At 40.4% G+C, this 19555-nt stretch overlaps 1 protein-coding gene across 1 annotated transcript; it reads right to left on the bottom strand.

Annotated features, from left to right (window-relative positions):
• Positions 1-421: 421 nt before the first annotated feature.
• LOC148890450 (guanine nucleotide-binding protein G(s) subunit alpha-like) lies at positions 422-18083 on the bottom strand. The gene is made up of 12 exons (XM_089009383.1): positions 16922-18083; positions 15763-15835; positions 14045-14099; positions 13855-13974; positions 10701-10798; positions 5196-5250; positions 4258-4331; positions 4046-4104; positions 3837-3957; positions 3592-3722; positions 1721-1788; positions 422-1461 (listed from the first exon to the last, which is right to left on the bottom strand). The coding sequence occupies exons 1-12, from the start codon at positions 17058-17060 to the stop codon at positions 1315-1317; spliced, it is 1140 nt and encodes a 379-aa protein (XP_088865509.1). The 5' UTR covers positions 17061-18083; the 3' UTR covers positions 422-1314.
• Positions 18084-19555: the final 1472 nt, after the last annotated feature.

The raw sequence follows: 19555 nt of genomic DNA, 5'->3' as shown, positions 1-19555 counted from the left end.
ATTGATCATTAAAAAAATAATAGTAGAGTGAAAAAAGTACGCTCAGTTACCATCGTAAATCTTCTTTTCCAGTCCAATTTCAAGGTCTAGTTACACGTGGCACAAGAGTACTACAACTGAATGACTACTTTACTCGTTGCGTTTCATCCGAGTGTTTCACAATTACAACTTGCAAGTGTTTCTTATGAGAATAATGATTTATGAATTATTGTAATGTCCCTTGCAATGACATGCAAGTAGCCCAACTTGGGTATGACCAACTAGACACATTTTTGTAAGGTTAATTGAAGGCTTGAAATTGTTCTGAGTGATTATTAACGCTTGTTGTTGCCCCAACTGTCGATGAAAGTATTATCAAATGGATGGATTGAATGCTTTCTTCTTGTGTTTGCAGTCACGGTCAAAGTGAATTAACGCTGGAAACAGTTTGTATTTTTTTAAGCAAAAAAGGGAAAAAAAAAGATTTGGTTCATGTCGAAACAAACAAATGTTTGGCAAACATATAGTTTCCTCCCCTGAAAAGAGTTAAAGCTTTTAAAAAAAATACCCTGCACCCACATTCCGCGGAATAAGGAAAACTGGTGACCTCTCTCTCACACACACACACATCGGTGTTTATGTGTTTGTGTATTCTGTTATTTTGTATATATTAACTTGTATTCAGTATTTGCCACTGCACAGCATTTAGATGGTGTGACTGCTCTTTTTTTCCTCTCCCAAAATCCCATTATCGGTATATAAATCAAGAGTCAAAGCAAAATTGAACAAAACTAAGTGAAAAACCAAAATGAAACCAAAGCAACAAACTTAAGTCCTGCACGACGGCCATAGAGCTGTACAGCACAGTGAAAACATAACTTAATTATTAGCTCTTTTTTTTCTCTCCTTTTTTTGACACACGTACAGTCGTGATCAAGGCACAAGGATCTTCTACAAGTCTTTTTTTCTTCATCATCGTCTTCTTCAATATAGTTTTACAAAATAATACATTTTACAGTCTATGCAGGAATAATAGACCGGCGGTAACATGAAAATGTGAAGCCTGAGGGGGGCGGGGGGGAATTGAGTGAATGATGGAAAGGCGTGTGTGTGTACTTGGATTTTTTTTTAATTCTATTTCCTTATGTCCTTCCTCCATGAAAAATATGTTTTCTATATGTGTCCTTGGGTCCCGATGTCCTCTTCACGTATTTAGATTCAGCTGAATTACCGTTGCCAAATGGGCAAATGGTCCTGGGTGGGTATTAGGGAGCAAAGGATCCAGAAATGGCAATGGGAGACAGTGAGCGGGTGGTCTGGTTGGAATCGTCAACATCACAAGAGCTCGTACTGCCGTAGGTGCATCCTCTGGATGATGTCGCGACAGTCGCTGAAGACGCGGCGGATGTTTTCAGTGTCTACGGCGCATGTGAAGTGAGGGTAACAGTAATGGCGTCCGTCCCCGCTGGCTGTGCTGATCCTCTGTGGGCAAGGGAAAAGTGGTTAAAGAAACAGTAGGGTGTCAATTGTCCACATTGAGGAAACTTGATGACATTTCTCCTCAATGAGCCATCACCTTGGTGTCCCAATGGCCCAATGAGTTAAGTTGTCTGTGTCAAAAGTCTTATTTTTTTCGAACCAGATAACAGTATATTCAAACAAAAAAAGGGATTGGAAGGTTGAGGACGATGAAGGTGACTGAAGCTACTTCCAACAGGTAGAACCTGAAGTGTGAACATACCAGAAACTCATCCCGTATGAAGTATTTTGCTCTCGTGACGCGCGGATCTTCGCCTGGCTCGGGTACCGCTGTTGGACAAAGACACAATCAGTTGTGGTAGCTGAACACTGATCACAACAATTTATTTAACAGACTTATTGTTTAATTTACTTTACAAAAGGGAAATACACATTTTCTATCAAACAACTGTTAATACCTCAATATTTGGGAGACAGATTCATATTTACTAGATTTTGAGAAATATTGGCTCGATGGCCGAAGGTCTTAAAGGACAACCAACGTCACTTTTTTGTTTCCTAACTGACATCAGAAAAACGTTTTATAGCATCTAAAATACCCAAAACACGCAGTATGATATTTTTATTCAAATGCAAAACACCAATAAAAATGACTTAATGTGTCCAAAATCTGCAAAAAAATTGAGCTGCGAATTGGGCATTTTCAGAAAGTCCCGCCCCCAGTTCGTGACGTCACGCCAAGACGTCTTGCATTGCTTGAGAATCAAAACAATGGCTTCAGATTCGGAGAATATACTTTCTTGTTACACATCCAGTTATGAGTATGATTCAAATAGTTCTGAAGAGGAAAGCATACATGTTTGCAATCGATTAAAGAATTTCTTCCGTGCCATTTTGAGGCAACATTGGGGGGAAACGTATCACCCAAAAAGAGGCAGATAATGGCGTCCAACCTCCTGTGAGGAATTAATCAGCCCGTTTCCACAGGCTGATAAAGTCCTTCCATGGAGCTTGGTCGCCCTCTTCTGGCGGCTTTTTGGTGCAACACGAGGTTTTCAGACCAAAGAAGTACAGCAAAATACATTGACGTGATGGAAGGACTGCTACAATGTGTCTTTTTTTCGGTCAGGGGCATTCTTTTAGTGACGTCACGTACTGACTCGTCACCAACTCAAAAACAAGACTTCCTGAATATTCAGTGCGAGTCTTAAAACGTAAAATATAGCTATATGCGGTGGAATCTTTGTAAAATACGCTCAGTCGAAGTCATTTGAAGCCATTTTACAAATTATGGACACAACTTGTCCGGAGACGTCGGTTGTCCTTTAAGTTGTACAAGAACTTAAATAATGAAACAAAATGGTGATATCGGTATATTACAATTCATTTCAATTGGAACTACATTTTAAAAACTAAATTAATTGTGTTTTTTGTAAGTACATATTCATAACGTATAAAATTAAAATAATGAAACAGTTATGACTTCGATAGGTCCACCATGACGTCCCTGATCCACTGGTGAACAGGACGCTTTGATCCTCTCATCTTTCATCTGGAACTGCTTCATGCAACAAAGAGGGTGTAGAAAAGTACTCAAGATTGAATGACTGTGTGTTTTTGTGCTGTGTCACATTATTTGTTATTTTCCTTTTTTTATTGTTGTTCTGACTTCAAGATGGCGCTGCGAGAGTGGCTGCCTTTACAGCATGTCCTGTATTTTGTTTTTCTACTTCTTCCTTTCCTCTTACTTTCATGACTTTGCTGCTGTGAAATGTAAACTTCCCTACTGCAAGACTAATAAAGGCGAATCCAAAATTATCAGGACATTGATGCCATTAGCCTGTTTATGCCATTTGGCATTATGTTTTGGCATAAAGCTTGTGTAACTTTTGGTTTGACAAAGAATGTTAAAAATTTCCTCAAACATTGCCTGTACCCTTATATTTTACATATGATTTTATTTAAAAGTCATTAATATATTTTTCCTTATCTGAATGGATTGTGTTCTACTTTCGAGGTCTCACTGGAAATTATACTTGGTTCTAAAGACAAAATCCCCAATTGTTCTTTGTTGATGCATATTTGCATGCAACTCTGTTTACTTTTATGAACAATATTCGAACTGCCTCTTACCATCATCAGGTGTCGTGTAACGTGCAAACTCAGGAAAATATTCCTCAATTCTGGACTTCCCTGCTAAGACCTTTTCGGCGAGGAGGTCCTGTTTGTTCAGGAAGAGAATGACGGAGATGGTCCGTAACCATCTGCCGGGAGGGGGAGAAAGCAAAAAATATACTTTGTAATTTTATTTAATGAAAAACTATTCATACAATACAGCTGGGTCAATTTATGAACTGTATACAGCAAAGCATCCAAACCTGTTGTTCCAAATGTTCTTGAAAAGATTGAGGGCTTCCTGTAGTCTGTTGGTCTGATTATCCTCTCTGATCACCATGTTGTAGCTGCTACTGGCCACCACAAAAATGATAGCCGTCACGTCTGGAAGCAGAAAAATAAAAAACATTGATGGCAAACCCAGCAAAAAAAGGGGTTGTGGAATGACGATGAAGGTAAGCGACAATGTTACCATTAAAACACTGGATCCATTTTCGACGCTCGTCTCTCTGACCACCTACATCAAACATACTGAGCAGGAGGGGAGGTGACTTTACTCTCAAGAAATATGATCTGATTGTGCTAATAATTTTTTGGACAGTTTGATAATGTCTTGTTTTTTTCCGCAGTCAAGTTAAGAGTTAGTAATTTCACTCTTCTTTTTTTCCAAAAATGTGTACTCACTGAAAATTGACTTTGTCTATTTGAAATCTTGTTTCAAAGATGCCGGATGTCAACACTCTGCATCTCAGCAGGTCCTGAAACACAGCAACATGGTAAAAGGGTGAAAAGACTATTTGAAAAATAACTTCTCAAGTATTTTTTTAACTCAATCACTGCCATTGCCGAATGTATACGGGAATTTAAAATATGACATAGAGCGTCATTCCCAAATTTGTTCGGGTTTTATTTTTTCTTGCTGTTGTGCCGATAAAGTACTGGCCAGACCTCTGGTAATATTTTGTCAATTCCACAAGGGGGCAGCATTTCCCTTTTTTTCCATCTTAGCGCATTGTTCCACCATCAGCTGTTGTTAAAGCGCTATATCAGCTAATATGTATGTATTGCATTGTATTTTGGACAGCCACCCTCATTTCAACCTCATATAACTCCAGACCCATATAATTTAGGAATTAACAACTATTAACTCGTTTTTGTTTTTTGTTTTTTTGGATGAAAGAAAACAGTAAGGTTTCTTACACTGCAATGAATGTTTTTGTAATCCTAACACCTAATATTCTGTGGGTCCTGGAATTTGAGTGACAATGACCAAAACCCTGGCACTGGAGTAGACACATTTTTGCACATGTCTGGCAGTGAATGAGTTAAATGCTCAGGGGCAAATGTTAAAATTCCAAACACTAGTTCCACAATCGTTGGCCAGGGGTAATTATTTACTCCGGCTTCTGCCCATATTCCAAAAAACATGCGAGTTAGGCTCATTAAGGACTTCAGTGGTGTGAAAGTGTGTCTTCATAACCCCCTTTCCACTCAACCCCCCACCCCCCAAAAAAAACTAACTAAATATAAAACTTTTTTCAACATTCTTATTGAATGAATGAAATAAATCATTGTCATTCTATACAGCAATTGCAAATATTAAATAATGATGGCAATCTCACCTGGTCAGTTGGCGTGTAGTCATGTTGTCGAACCACATCGACCCGGTCTAGGAAGCTGCAAGAAAGAGAACCAATTAGAATGGGTAAAATCCTTTGACAGAACATCTACTGGCCATGTTAGCAACGACAAGATGAGTCCCCTTTTCATGATGGCCACCAGGGGACCTTTGCTGTAATTCACAGTGAGATCAGAGGCACCGGTTCTGACTCACCAGCACCACTTGCGTGTCAGAGCAATGAGGACAGTAAATGGAGCATCTGGAGTAAGAGTGCCCGGGTGTAAGTGTGCCTCACCAGCCTTGGGTGGGTATGCATGCCAACAATGAATTTCGAAAGGCGCCTACCCAGGAATTTGCCACCCAATGTGTGTTCATTTGTTTGACAAGGCTGTTTAAAGACAATGACAACAGCAAGTGGATTAATTGGGCCGGCAGAGATACTGCTGACGAATAAGAGTGCCAAGAAAAAGTTTACAGAACACTGGAGTACTATAGTGGAACGGTATGCTGCATAAAAATTGCTAGGATTCAGGATATGAGCAACTGAAAATAGGCGATAAACTATGAACTCATTCACTGCCAGACGATGTGCAAAAATGTGTCCACTCCAGTGCCAGGGTTTTTGTCATTTTCACTCAAATTGCAGGACCCACAGAATATTGACTTTTAGTACTACATCAACATTCAATACAGCTTTAGAAACCTTAGATGTTCTTATTTCATCAGAAAACAATAGTTTCTTCCTAAGTCATATGGGTCTGGAGTTATGTGGGCTTGAAATGGGGGAGTTGTACAAAATAAATAAAAAAATAAATTCGGGAATGGCAGCAAATGAGCTAATCTAGTAATTTATATGCAAGTACATCAAGCTAATAAACCTGTGAATGTATCCTACTTCCCCAGGAAATAAAACGATTGTAACACGAAAGAAAACATCCGTCTGCCACTCCGATGCCTGCTGTTGTTCCAGTCAAGAAAAAGGGTAAGGTATGCGGGCAGGTATGCTGAGGTAGGCAGGAATGTGGCAGGCAGCGGTGAAATGTGACAAGTGGGTTGCAGGTAGCACACAAGGAAGAAGTTAAGTTAGCCTTGGCTAGCCACTGACCCCCCATACAGGAGAGACAATAGAAATATACTGTATTATAAAATACAATATAACGTACTGTACAATACAACGGAATTAAACTCAACAAATGTACATTAGTGGATTACAGCAAACACGTCACTTTATGATAATGCACAGTGGGAATATTTAATTAGGTGATTCTTTTGTTTACCGCGAGAGGGAGCAGGTATCACATTGCATCACCGTTTGACAACCACAGCATTGGTGGAAGAATCACAGATATATACACTGTATAAACAGACACCTATGGAAACTTTTAGAGTTGTTCATGAACCTAACATCCACATTTTTTTTATATGGGACCTGTGATGAATTTTAGATAGAACTTGTGAACAACACAACACAGGAAGTCCATGGTCAGATTGGAACCCAGAACTTCTGACTGTGAAGAAAGCATACCAGCCATGAGCGCGCTCAGTGCTGTCGGCAAAGAACAAACACGATAAAAGCAGCTGGAAAGGACAAAAAAAGGCGCATCCTCCCTCCTGCATTCTTCTTTATCTCAGACCACACACCTACAGGACAAACACACCTCTTTCAATATATGTATATGTACATATGTATATGAGAGATAGAGACAGAGAGAGAGAGAAGTAAAGAAAATAGAGAGGTAGTTGTGTCTAACATTACAGCACAGCTCCAAAAATAGCTCCCTGGCGCCCTGGCCTCCAGCTTGGTTGTCACGGCGACGGAACCACATGCTATATATAGACAATCGGCTCCAAATCTTGTGCGACTGGAGTGGGGCCAGCGAGAGGGAGACGGGAGGAGAACAGGAACGGCGGGAATGGAAAAGGAGGGAAGAGGCGACAGCACGGATAACATATACTGCACGCTGCATGAATACATATACAGTACAAGAAGAAACAAGATAATTGAAGGGAATATCTGTATACAGTATACAGTACATGACCTGGGTTAGGGAATGGAGCCCATCCTCTGTCCTTGCGAGCATTCTGTGTCATTTGCACAGGCTGGATTGAAACTACCTCAAGTGGCAATTTCTAAAATAATGCCAATAACTGCTTTCTTTTTGCATGTACATTTAAAAGTGACACTCCAATATGGAAATGAAATAAAATATATAGCCCATATATGCAGACATCCAAGTTGCATGAAAATACGAAAAGCAGCGAGCAGGGGACCATGTGAGTGAGGGTATTATTGTCGAGAAAGCACGGCAACTTCACTCGGATATCATCAACTACATCAACGACCATCACAAAGGTAAATAAAATTACTTTATTATACAATACAGTTTATTTCTTTAATTACAATACAACAGCACATTTATTATACATAAAATAAGGAATATTTTGTGTAGTTTTGAGGCTTATTTCGTAGAAAATGGTGTTTTATGGTGACCTGGGAATGGATTATTCTCATTTTTAATGGTTTCTTATGGGAAATAAATGTTTGGCAGACGAACTTTTCACCTTACACACAATTTCTGGGAACCAATGAAGTTCGTAAGCCGAGGTATCACTGTATATTGCACATACAGCAGTATATTTTTGATAATCACTACCCTGAGACCACCAATGGAAATGTACAGGCTGTCTACAAGTAATCTACTAAATCAAGAAAGTGTTGCATAATGAAGTGAAGGGCAAACGCAAGTGGGCCAATCTGAGTCCAAATCAGAGCAGGTGAGAAAAAAATTGGGGTAGCCGTGACAACTCCCATGTTGATCAAGGGCGGATGTGTTCATCTAACGGCAACAACCTTCCATCAATAACAGCGAGTTTGTCCCTCTCCTGACACACTCGTTCCCTCTTTCTCCTCCTGAAGCCCGCCTGAGCTGAAAATAGCTCTCCCCCCTCGCTCGTTCGCTCGCTCCGTTTACATAAGTAAACAGAAGGAGGGGTGGGGAGCACATTTCCGGTCTGGGCAACCAGCCCGACATCGGATCCATACAACAGCGGAGGAGGCGGAGGATGACGAAGAGGAGAAAAGGATGACACAAAAAGGATGAAGAGGAAAACGGGGAGTGGAGAATTTGGGACTTTACACTGAGCACAGTTTACATTTTAGATTTACGTCTGAGATATCAGGTGGTAAACTAAAATCAAAGAGGATTCCTGCACAGATACCAGTGACTTAATATTTGAGATGAGAGCCGTTTACTAAAATAAAATTGTAAAAAAATAGAAGTCATTATTTTATTGTTAAAATGAACTGTTTTACATTCACACAATATAATCACAGGCTTTATTGTTTTAAAGTTTCCTCTCTCCATGATCTGTTTGTTGGAATTTGGTTTAGTTTTATTATATTTGAGTTTCATTTCACTTTTTGGAAGTCAACCAGCATCACAAGATCTAAAAACAACTCATTTGTAAGGGCAATCTAAAGGTGGTATCAATCATTTCCATTGTCACAGTTTTTTGACACGTCTTTTAGGACAAACCTCTGCGGCCGTGCAACTCCGACAAGGATGAAACGCAAAACACACAAAGAGGAACGGAAATTGCCAACCTAGCGTGTGTACACTGTGAGCCTCCATCCTCAATGTGCCTTCATGTGACCAGCGCATGCTCTCATGGCGAAGCACACAGCAGAAGTATTTCATTAGCAAATCGTCAAAAGAGGGTAATAAGAGACATAACGGTAACTGTAATATTACGTAACCTGTTTGTGTAATACATCTTCAGAGTGTAGAGTGAATAAATAGAATTAAAGTCAGTGAATAAGTTCCAGAGAACATGATTCAGCATGTCATATCAACATCCATCCATTTTTATATTGCGATTGTCCTCATGAAGGTTGCGGGTGGACTGTACGCTCCACCCATGCGCTATCTCACAAGAAAAAACTTTCTCATTGCATTCAAGACATGTTGCTGTGACCAAGGAATCAAAGAAAGAATATTCCATCTTCTAATTTTCTTGAAACTGACTCTTCTCCAACTCCAACTATGACATGAGTGGGACTGGGATGACAGGTCATCTTGTTTCGCTTCTGCCCGGTGTCACTTCAGAATTACATTTCGCCAAAAGCTGTCATGAGCTTGAGTTTTTGTGACCTTTAGTGATTTCATTATTTTTAAAAAGGGGCATTGGGGCAGGGACTCAGCGTATGACTGGACTTTTGTGACCACGTTGTGATGAGGCATGCGGCAACTACTGAATGAAAGTGAGTGTCCATCAAGCGATTCAACTTTTATATAAACGTGTGAACAATTTATCGGTGTGCCATGCATTATCCTTAGAAAATCTGATTTTTTTTGTAATTGCGTAGTTAGAAAAACTTAGTGGCGGGCCGTCAAGGCCTGAAAAGCCTTCTCTGCTGGCCTAAAAATATCTAAATCAATCACAGACTGATGTTAATTATGTTTTGTTCATGAATTCTTATTAAATAATTCTAAATTGTCTTTCAGCTTCCTTTCATTACTTTTCCCCTGTCGCGCTGCTTCCAGACGTGTATTTTCATATTTAATATTTAACCAATCACATTTTGCCATCATTTGTTTGGGTCAGAAATCTACCTGGACGCCTTCACAATCAGTTCTGCAAATGTGTCGCTCAACAGCGGTACCAACGCCTTCATGAAGGCGCTGGGCAACGTCAAAGTCACTGGCCAATCATAGTTTGCGAAAACTGCTCAGATCACAAGCCACTCCTGACAAGAGCCTACTGACCAGAGCTAGCACTCTGTATCTTTAGCGAGCTGCATAAGCAAATATATTGTGTTGATTCAATAGCTGTTTTGTGAACCCACAATGACTGCAGGAGGAGAAGAAATGGATTTGGTTGGAGATTTACTGTTAAAGCCATTTTCAAGACGGACCTTTCCGGAAAAATGAACATCATTAAGAAATATTGTTTATTTCCAGGCTAATGGTACCCCTATAGTGGACTTGTAGTAAATCACACCACACTTTTTTCAGTCTGGATTGATTAAGACATAGCACTACTAAAGGCCTATCGAGTAAATCCGTTTGTGATTCTGATCTACGGTTTTCCACTGGAAAAAAAATCCATGTTATCCATGTTTAGAGTACAACGGAGAAAAACGACACAAAAACCTTTTTGAGTTGTTGATGACTAAAACTATTATGGATGGCAATGACTAAAATATGATTAAAACCTAATCAACATTGCCGCCCATAAGACTAAGACTACATACTAAAATGGCTGCTAAAAACCACAGCGGTGGCAGCAACTCAACTGCTTGATGGAAAGGAGTCTTATGTGGATGAATAGTTGTCACCTTTTGGCTCAGACAAACTAGTCCAAACAAACAGTCCATCATCGTCAAGGTGGCACCGCATTCATGGACTCATACTAATGAACCTTGACTTCACGCTTATGCAAACCAGGCAGCCAAACACATCGCAGTGCGTAGGTGGAGTGGAACTGATGCAGAAGCAAAACTTACTACTGCGCACAATCGATGAGCTGATATTCATTGGACCTTTCCCAGCACGCCCGTACGCCGTCATCCTGCCAGAGGATCTTTGAGTGATCATAAAACTCCTGTAAAGAGAGAGAGAGAATAAAAATAAAATAAAGGTCTGGATCAATGAGGAGAAAATGACCGCAAGCAGGGTTGGCATTGTAGGGCCACATATTAAGACTTATTAGACAGAGGCTGCGTCCACCCGAGTCTGGAGCCAACGGGAGAGGAGCGGGCCTCTGGCAGCGGCAGGAAGCAAAACAGTTCAATGGGTTCATGAAGAAACCGAGAGCTTTGTGCTGACACAAAGCTGGGCTGTGACTGCGGAGGGTTCTATCGCCTCGAGATGATCTTTAGATGCCCGCTTACAATGTGGGGGCAGCACAATTAAGCCTTTTTGAATCTGAGCACTAGTGTGCAAAAAAAAAAGACAGATTAAAAGCACTTTTTGCAAGTGTGGCAGTATTCTTCGCCATGTAATGGTTCCCCAATATACCACTATGACAGAAGTAAAGACGCTCCCCTACTTACGAACATTTGAGTTATGAACAACGGTACATACAAACATTATTGCGGGTATGTTGAAAAATGTTCGGACAAAGATGCTGTAAGTTAGATTTTGTATTGTGCGCCTTTTTTCAGAGTAGTGCTTCTTTCCGCCGCTAATACCGACATGAGGCGCTGTGAGAGCTCGCCCAGAATCCACCTTGCATCCGGCTTCTTCTGCCCAGTTCGTCGCAGTGCCCGAGCATATATTTTATTAAATGTTTATTTTTCAGTACAACCCAATACAGGGTACTTATACAAGCCTTAAAAATACTTATATCAACCTAAAATATACCATACATTTATAAATATACATTTCATACAAAATATAGCACTGAGGCAACTTACAAACAAATTCACCTCACGAACAACCGTTCGGAACGAATCTTTTTCGTGAATTAGGAAGTGTCTCTACCGCAATACCTTACCATAAATCATTTTGAATTGATACCACGCATTTTTAGTTTGGGTACTTCTGCACCGTTTGGCAGAAAGTGAATATCTCTTGGATAAACTTCTCAATAGGCAGACAAGCAACCAGGCTTTGCCATATTAAGTCTGTATCAGAACAACGGCATGGCCCGCGTAGGGGGGGGGGGGACATCACCTGAAGCAGCCAAGGAAGACATAAATCTAATCTTAAAATAGGCTCCAACTCCCAGTTGAGGTTTAGTCACTGAAAATAATTTCAAACAAACAAAACATTTTACCTTTTGTGGTTAACCTACTTGGGTATTTATTTAGAATCATTGTTATGGTTCACTGTCATTTCAATGTCAATTTCAACCAGAACCATTTCAGTAATTAGTTCACTTAAGTTTGGAGCTAAGCGATTATTCACCGTATGAAAGTATCTGCTTATTTTAAGAAAAACATAAAACTAAAAAAAAAAACATCTGTGCATTTTATCTCGACATGTCCTCCTTTGCTTAAAAGCAGGGTCAACCAGTTCAACTGGTTTCCAGTAAGTCCTCAGACCATACAAGGGGGGAAAAGCTGGGTCGGAGGGGACAGAGAGAAAGAGAGAAAGACAGAGAGAGAGAAAGAATCCAACCCAATCAAATGGGTAATTCCTAACATGCATTTGCCACAATAAATGTTGAAGGTTCAAGTAAAAATGTCTTTTTAACCTCCTCAAACCCTCCACAGTACATTCCACTGAAGACAAATTTAATACATTCTAATAGCATTATCGTTAGCTTTCTAATTGAGACCCATTCTCACAAAACCACACACTACAATGACGTTCCAGACGCCGTGTCATCTTCCACTAGCTTACACACAAACGTACGCACACTTCAATAGAAACTATGCTCATTAGAACACGTATGACTCATTTGGTGTTTGAACAACATTGCCAGTGCCAGCAGTGGTTAACTGTTACTGAGGAAAAAATGCCTCAAACATACTCTTCAAAATGTTTGACGTTTGCAAACTTTAGCGAGGCTTCAGCTCAATAGACTCCGTTAAAAACAGTATTAACAGAAAAAAAGCTTAAAATCAGCTTCTGTGTTAAACATTTACGATTGTCTGCCTTGATTATTTTATGAGCAGAATGGGGAAGAAAAATCTCTCCTAACACATCACACGCCACACGATAATGGCTTAAAATATTCTAACAATCCTTTGCTGATTGAAGTAAAATGAGGTCAATGTTCAAATTTGTCCCAATTACAGTGACACCTGAGCTTATGAACGTAATTGGTTCCCAGAAAGTATGTGTAAGGTGAAAAAGTTTGTCTGCTGAACATTTATTTCCCATAAGAAACAATTAAAAATTAAAATAATCCATGCCAAGGTCCCCATAAAACATAATTTTCTACTTAATAAGCCTAAAAACTACACAAAATATACCTTATTTTATGTATAATAAATGTGCTACTGTACTGTAATTAAAGAAATAAACTGTACAGTATAATGAAGTCGTTTTATTTACCTTTGTGATGGTCATTGATGTAGTTGCCTCTTGACAATATCCGAGTGAAGTTGCCGTGCTTTCGCAGCGATAATACCCTCAACTCACACTGTCCCCTACTAGCTGCTTTTCGTTAATCAACAGAAATTTTTCAACCTCTTCTATTGCCTGAGACCGTTGCTTAGACAACACAGAAACACTCATAGCCACACATAGCAATGGTCGACTTAGGGTACTGGTACTGGGACGCTAAGTCACACAAACGCACACCTCGTTCGTGTTTTTCAATGATCTCCTTCTTCTGCTCGACCGTAATTTTCTTTTGTGTCCTCTTCGGCTTAACACTAGCCTGTGCTGGGGTCTTTTTTGGTTCCAAAGTAGCAAAAGCATCCTCGATAACAAACCACGTCTGCACTCAAAGAAAGAGGGCCAGCCACCATGGCGCTGTTCGACCGCATGGTTCAGTGTTCATCTGCCGAAAACTAGTCCCCTAGCCACCGTGGTGCTGTGTGGTTTGGTTCGTCCACCAAAAGCTCGTTCGTTTGCCAGGATTATATTTTCGCGAATTTAATGCTCGTAAGGCGAAAAGTTCGTGAGCTCAAGGATTCGTAAGATGAGGTATCACTGTATCAGTTTTGTAATCCCCCCACGCCCCGTTGGTTTGGTTGTACTTACCGATGAAAACTCAAAATCCTTCTGGTTGATTTGGTGGAGGACGTAGTCGATGCGAGGCTGGTTAGCAGGGCAGGCAAGCTTGCATGGTGGCGTGAGTGTACTCATGGCGGACACGATGGTCTGGGTGGGGGACAGACAAGGTCATCTTTAGGTTTGAAATTCCCCAACGCAGTCAACACGCTTGTCTTACCTCGATGGCTTCTTTAATGTTGTTTTTAATGTCGTGTATTTTCTGCTTTTTCTCCCTGTGACCAAAACAAAAAAACTATGTCATGATAGTCTTCTACAGTCACAGAAATTCACAGTATATTCAATCCAATGCTAACGTCCTTTTTTTGGAAATGTTGCTTGCTTGCTTGGTGTTGGAAAGAATTTACTGATCTTGATAGTTGACATGTGCAAATGACACAGATACCATTTTACCAGCCAGGGACAACAACACCGATGTCGACCGCAAATTGTGCCGTGCAAAATGGGACCGGCGAATAAGTACCGTATTTTCAGGTGTACAAGGCGCACCGGAGTATAAGGCACACCCCTAATGAATGGTTTATTTTCAAACCTTTTCCATATATAAGGCGCACCGGACTAGAAGGCGAACCTTCAATGTATGAAAATGAAAAGAAACAATCTGCACTTCAACTTAACGCCTAAGCAGAAAGCTCGGTTGGCGTGGCTTGTGAGGACGGGCACATGATCAGCCTTACATTAGCTTTCGAGGAAAGTGTCGATGAAAACTATGAAAAACACAAAAGACTTTTGTCTCTACTGCATCAATGTGATTTGAAGTTTGTGGAACCTCACAAGATGAGGATGAGCTGGGTGTGACCTGCAGCAGGATTTCCGGGAAAACGCAAAGAAATAGGGCTTTCTTCTCGGCTCATGGTAACTTTATCTGTTCACTCTGGAACTTTTGACTGTACTACAAAGAAGCTGGCAACGAAGACAAGCAAGAATGAATTATTTCATATAAGCTATACATAATGTTACATAACACTTATATCATCACAAAAGACAACATAGTGATACGTGTGATGACTTTTTGAACTGTAATAACCTTGTCTCTGTAACACTCAAGTCTCAGTCTTTCAGGGCGACTTTACCTTCAGAAAACAAGCTTTGAAATCGTGTAGATCAGAATTTCATTTACCCTATTTTCTGGTGTAAAAGGCGCACCGGAGTATAAGGTGCATCCCGAATGAATAGTGTCTTTTCAAACCTTTTCCATATATAAGGCACACCTTCAATCAATGAAAAAGGTTTTCCAAATATAATATATAAATGTATAAATGTTTTCCAAATATAAGACACACCACAGTATAAGGCAGTACAGTAGAGGCTGGAGTTACGCATGACTTCTTCTACAGGAGGAAATGGAGTCGGTGGCTGCTGACAGTAGTTGCCAGACCTGTTGTGGCTCTATATTACTTTACATATAAGACGCACCGGCGTGTAAGACGCAGGGTCATCTTTTGAAGAAAATCAAGGCTTTTGGGTGCACCTTATACACCAGAAAATGCGATACCTAATCAGATCAAAAGATGTACATGTATTTATTTTGACACCATCTGATCTTTATCGTAATGCAGATTAATTTACTAATTTACTGTTTGTGTTTGTTCGAAAAACATACATGGGAAGAGGATGTTGAAAAAAATATGTTCATATTTCGATGCATACACAAGAATCGGGAGGGAATCTAACCAGGTTGTTTTTTTCTAAATCATTCAAGCTTACTTAACAGGGACTTTGTAAAGTAAAAACTTTCACCTGCTTAACATTTACTACAGTTGTGGATTTGTGGGAATGTAAAAATCAGAGTACAGAGCCAATGTTTCTCTTAGGCATCATAGACACAAGATGCAAGCAGAAAATATAGTATTATTGTCGTCAGTGAATGCAACTTACTCTGCATTGAAGCCATTGACATGCAATATTCGCATTTGCTTGACTATCGTGCTCTTCCCAGATTCGCCAGCCCCTGGAAATAGGAAGAAGACCAAAAATAAATCAAAACTTTCATATATTTATATATTATATTTGTAAAACTTTTTTCATTCATTGAAGGTGCGCCTTATACTCCGGTGCGCCTAATATATGGAAGAGATTTGAAAATGCATCATTCACTGATGGTGCGCCTTACACTCCGGTGTAATTTATACATCAGGAAATACGATACTCATTGTCTAGTTCTTTTTTTAATGAATAAAGTATCTGTCAATCTATGTATTTACATAAATATTAAAGCATGCACTGGAGAAGAGAAATGGAAATGCCTACCACTCGCAGAAACACGAAATAATCATGACATTCCGAAATGCCTATTCACAGAGGACCCTTTCCCCCTCTATTGGATTTGATTTTCCTTTATTAGTCTCACAGTGGTGAAATTTACATTTCACAGAAGCTAAGTTATGAAAGGAAGAAGGAGAAAAAATAAATACAAGAGCTGCTGGAAAGGCAGCCACTCTCGCGGCGCCATCTTGAAGTGAAAAGAACAAAAACTAGATAACATAAACGTAACGTAAAATATTATGGCCCTGACAGTACCTCTGAAGGTTGAATATACCTGACAACCGCAGATATAAAAGAAACTGGGGGATATTTAAAGTATTTCAGTAATCATAGAGAAAGTGACAACAATAACTCTTCCTGTGCACTTTTTAGCATGGTGTCCAGCGATTTCTCCATTGTGGGACGATTACAGCCTTTCTGATTCAGATTAGTGGGAGTCAGGCACTCAAATCCAAGATCAATTTCAGATTAGGACATACAGGACACGGCTAATCCCAAAATGAACCCTAATTTGCCTGCAATCCAAGGAGATTAGTGGGACAGCGTACTCTCTGCGGAAGATTATACTCTACAGTGGAATATGTGGACATCAGTGATGGTGGGGGACTATTTTATCTGGGGAACAAAATGACGAGTAAAAAAGCTTGAAGGTTGGTAACCTACAGTGTCAAAACAGTATCATCTTGAAAGTTGTCCACCACAGAGTCGCTTCATTTGTATCAACCCTAAACAAGAACACACAACGACGAGCACATTTGATGACAGAGCTCACCTAGTAGGAGAAGCCGGTGAGTAGCGCGGTATAGCTGTTTGTCTTTCTGAAGCTGCTTTTCAATTTTTTTATTGGCTTCCCTCTGGGCCTTCTCCTCGTTCCGTTGGTCTTCCGTCTTGCTGTTGCCGAGACAGCCCATTTTACCTCCCGCTACCTCCCCCAAAAAACTCAAACAAAAATACCCCACTGGGGGAGGCAGGGTGGGCAAAGTGGGGAAAGGGTAAGGTGAGGAAAATGGATCCTAAATTCCGAGACAGGCCCGAGAGTGAAATACTTGAACGGGAGGCATCGATGGGGATGGTGAATGGATGGGTGAAAGTGGCTATTTACTGGCAACAAGAGTCAGGACAGCGGCGCCGTGTTTCCACTACAAATCCGCAATGAAGTCAGCAACGCTGCGACGAGAGGATGTGAAATGGACATGGATGAAGACACACACCACCACTTTCCTTTGAATTCTGCCTTAATTTTCTTGGGGAACCATCTTGGTTCGATCCATGTTTTGGAGAGGGTGGGTGACTTCAGTGTAATAAATTGACATTTCCTCTTGGGGCTTCATTGGAGCGTGTCGTCGTAACCCCCCTTTTTTAGCGTCAAACATCCAAGACCTCTCAACCCCGAAAAAGCCCCCCTTCCCACCGTCCTTTTCCCTCGCTCTCCGCTCCGCCGTCGCGTTAAATGTGAGTTTCTTCTCACATCGGCGGTGAGGTTTTGTTCTTCTCCACTTCTATCATTTCCATTTAGTAGCAGCGTGTTCCAAAATGCAGCTCGACGTCCAGGTGTTTTACGGAGGGCAATCCCCACCTTGACAGGTTACCTCGGCGGCTCGTGGTCTCCCGTTGCTGGAAGGTGGTTACATGTGCATCAGACATGGAACCTACCGCCGTGTTTTCAAGCCCTCGTCCTAGCGTAGAAGCCTTTTTGGGGGGAACGTGCCTAGCGTTGTTTGTTACAGACGAGGAGGGATATCTTATCTGTCTGTTGCCGATGACCGCTGGCGTTTTTTAGACACGTAAATGTTCCTCGGCGACGTCACTCCGTGTAATTTGTGTTGTGTACCCGTTTTCCCCCTCGGAGAACGGCACATGGAGATAGATCGCGTTGAAAAGGTGGGGTGGGGCAAACCCGCTCTCACGCAGCCCTGGGAACGAGGGACAGCTGTCAAGTAATGTGGACTCCAGAGATAGAGTTCCGGCTCTGCCTTTCACACTAAAATTATTTTTAACACCTCCAAAGTTCCGATTTTTTTTTGCTCTCACTCTGCCTGGGATATTCGAGCAGTGGCCTAAAAATATCAGAATCACGGACTGATGTTAATTATATTTTGTCCATGAATTATTATTTAATTATGTCCAAATTGTCTTTTTTGAGCTTCCTTTCATTACTTTTTCCCAGTCGCCCTGCTTCCGGACGTGTATTTTCGTGTTTAAGCATTTAACCAATCACATTTCAGCCATCATTCGTTAACAGGGTCAGAAATCTACCTGGACGGCTTCACAATCAGTTCTGCGGGCCTTGAAGCATAAAATAAATGTCAATGAACCTTATGAAAAAAATAACAAAATGTAAAAGTGTTTTTTGGACTGACGTGAATAAAAACTCAGTACAGAAAGATGTTTGTAGAGCAACACTGTCACCTAGCGGAGTTTCTATGTATTGCTACAATTAATAACGCTGTTTGACTGTATCCCAAATTAATTGTAAAATTCTCATCATTGTAAATTACTTATGGACTGAAAAAGTAAATCTCGTCACCTGTAAACCGTGTAAAGGTGGACACAGTTAAATTCCATTTCCTGTTCTATCATTCACATTGTTTTGTCGTATTCCCAAAGTTTTGTTGGTTATGTTTCACTCAGATCTCCGGGAAAGTTTACATTACACATGCGTTATCCACACAAAGTTAGCCAAACCAGACGAGACACACAAGCACAATTTACACACAAAATGGATCAAATAACAGGAGGGAGTTTGAGACAAAATACATAAAGGTGTGTGTAGATGAGTTGTGCAGCTGGCGAATTAGCTCCCCCGCTGCAGAAAGTTATGGGAGGGAGTTATGATGCAACTCACTTAGGTGACAAAACGTTATCTAAAGTCTGAAGAACACACGCGATACAACAGAGGGTCATTTGGTTAAATGGAATGGGAAAAAAAGAAAACAAATTCCAACATCCAAGCTGTTCTAAAATGCAATAAATTTGATGGTGAAATGATCCGGATTGTAATTCTATTGGCCCAAGGGGGTTTCTTTTATGTATTTTGGTCACGGGCCACTTGGTCATTAGAGCTTCCCCAGGAGGGCCACAATGATTATGAAAATAAAACAATTATTGCACAACATATTGACAGATTGCTAGTTTTGCAACCTAAAGTCAAGGATAGTAATTTATTCAATTCTAGTTCAAATTACTGTAAAAATGGTAATGAAAAATGATTGCTAAATCTGAGCATTATTTAATACACATGACCATTTAAAAATATGGGGTCACGAAGTTGACATATTATTTGCTTTTGTAGGCCACATAAAACGATGGACAAAATAAGGAGCATTTCAACTTTCCAAGATATCATAAATATTTGTTGAATGACATGATATCGGAAAAAAAATGATATATTTTGACAGGCGTGTAT

Source organism: Hippocampus bargibanti, linkage group LG12, assembly GCF_051943395.1.
Source record: "Hippocampus bargibanti isolate YZ-2025 linkage group LG12, ASM5194339v1, whole genome shotgun sequence".
Taxonomy (NCBI): domain Eukaryota; kingdom Metazoa; phylum Chordata; class Actinopteri; order Syngnathiformes; family Syngnathidae; genus Hippocampus; species Hippocampus bargibanti.
Note: the sequence above shows the minus strand (reverse complement) of the source record. Positions and strands in the feature narration are given on the sequence as shown.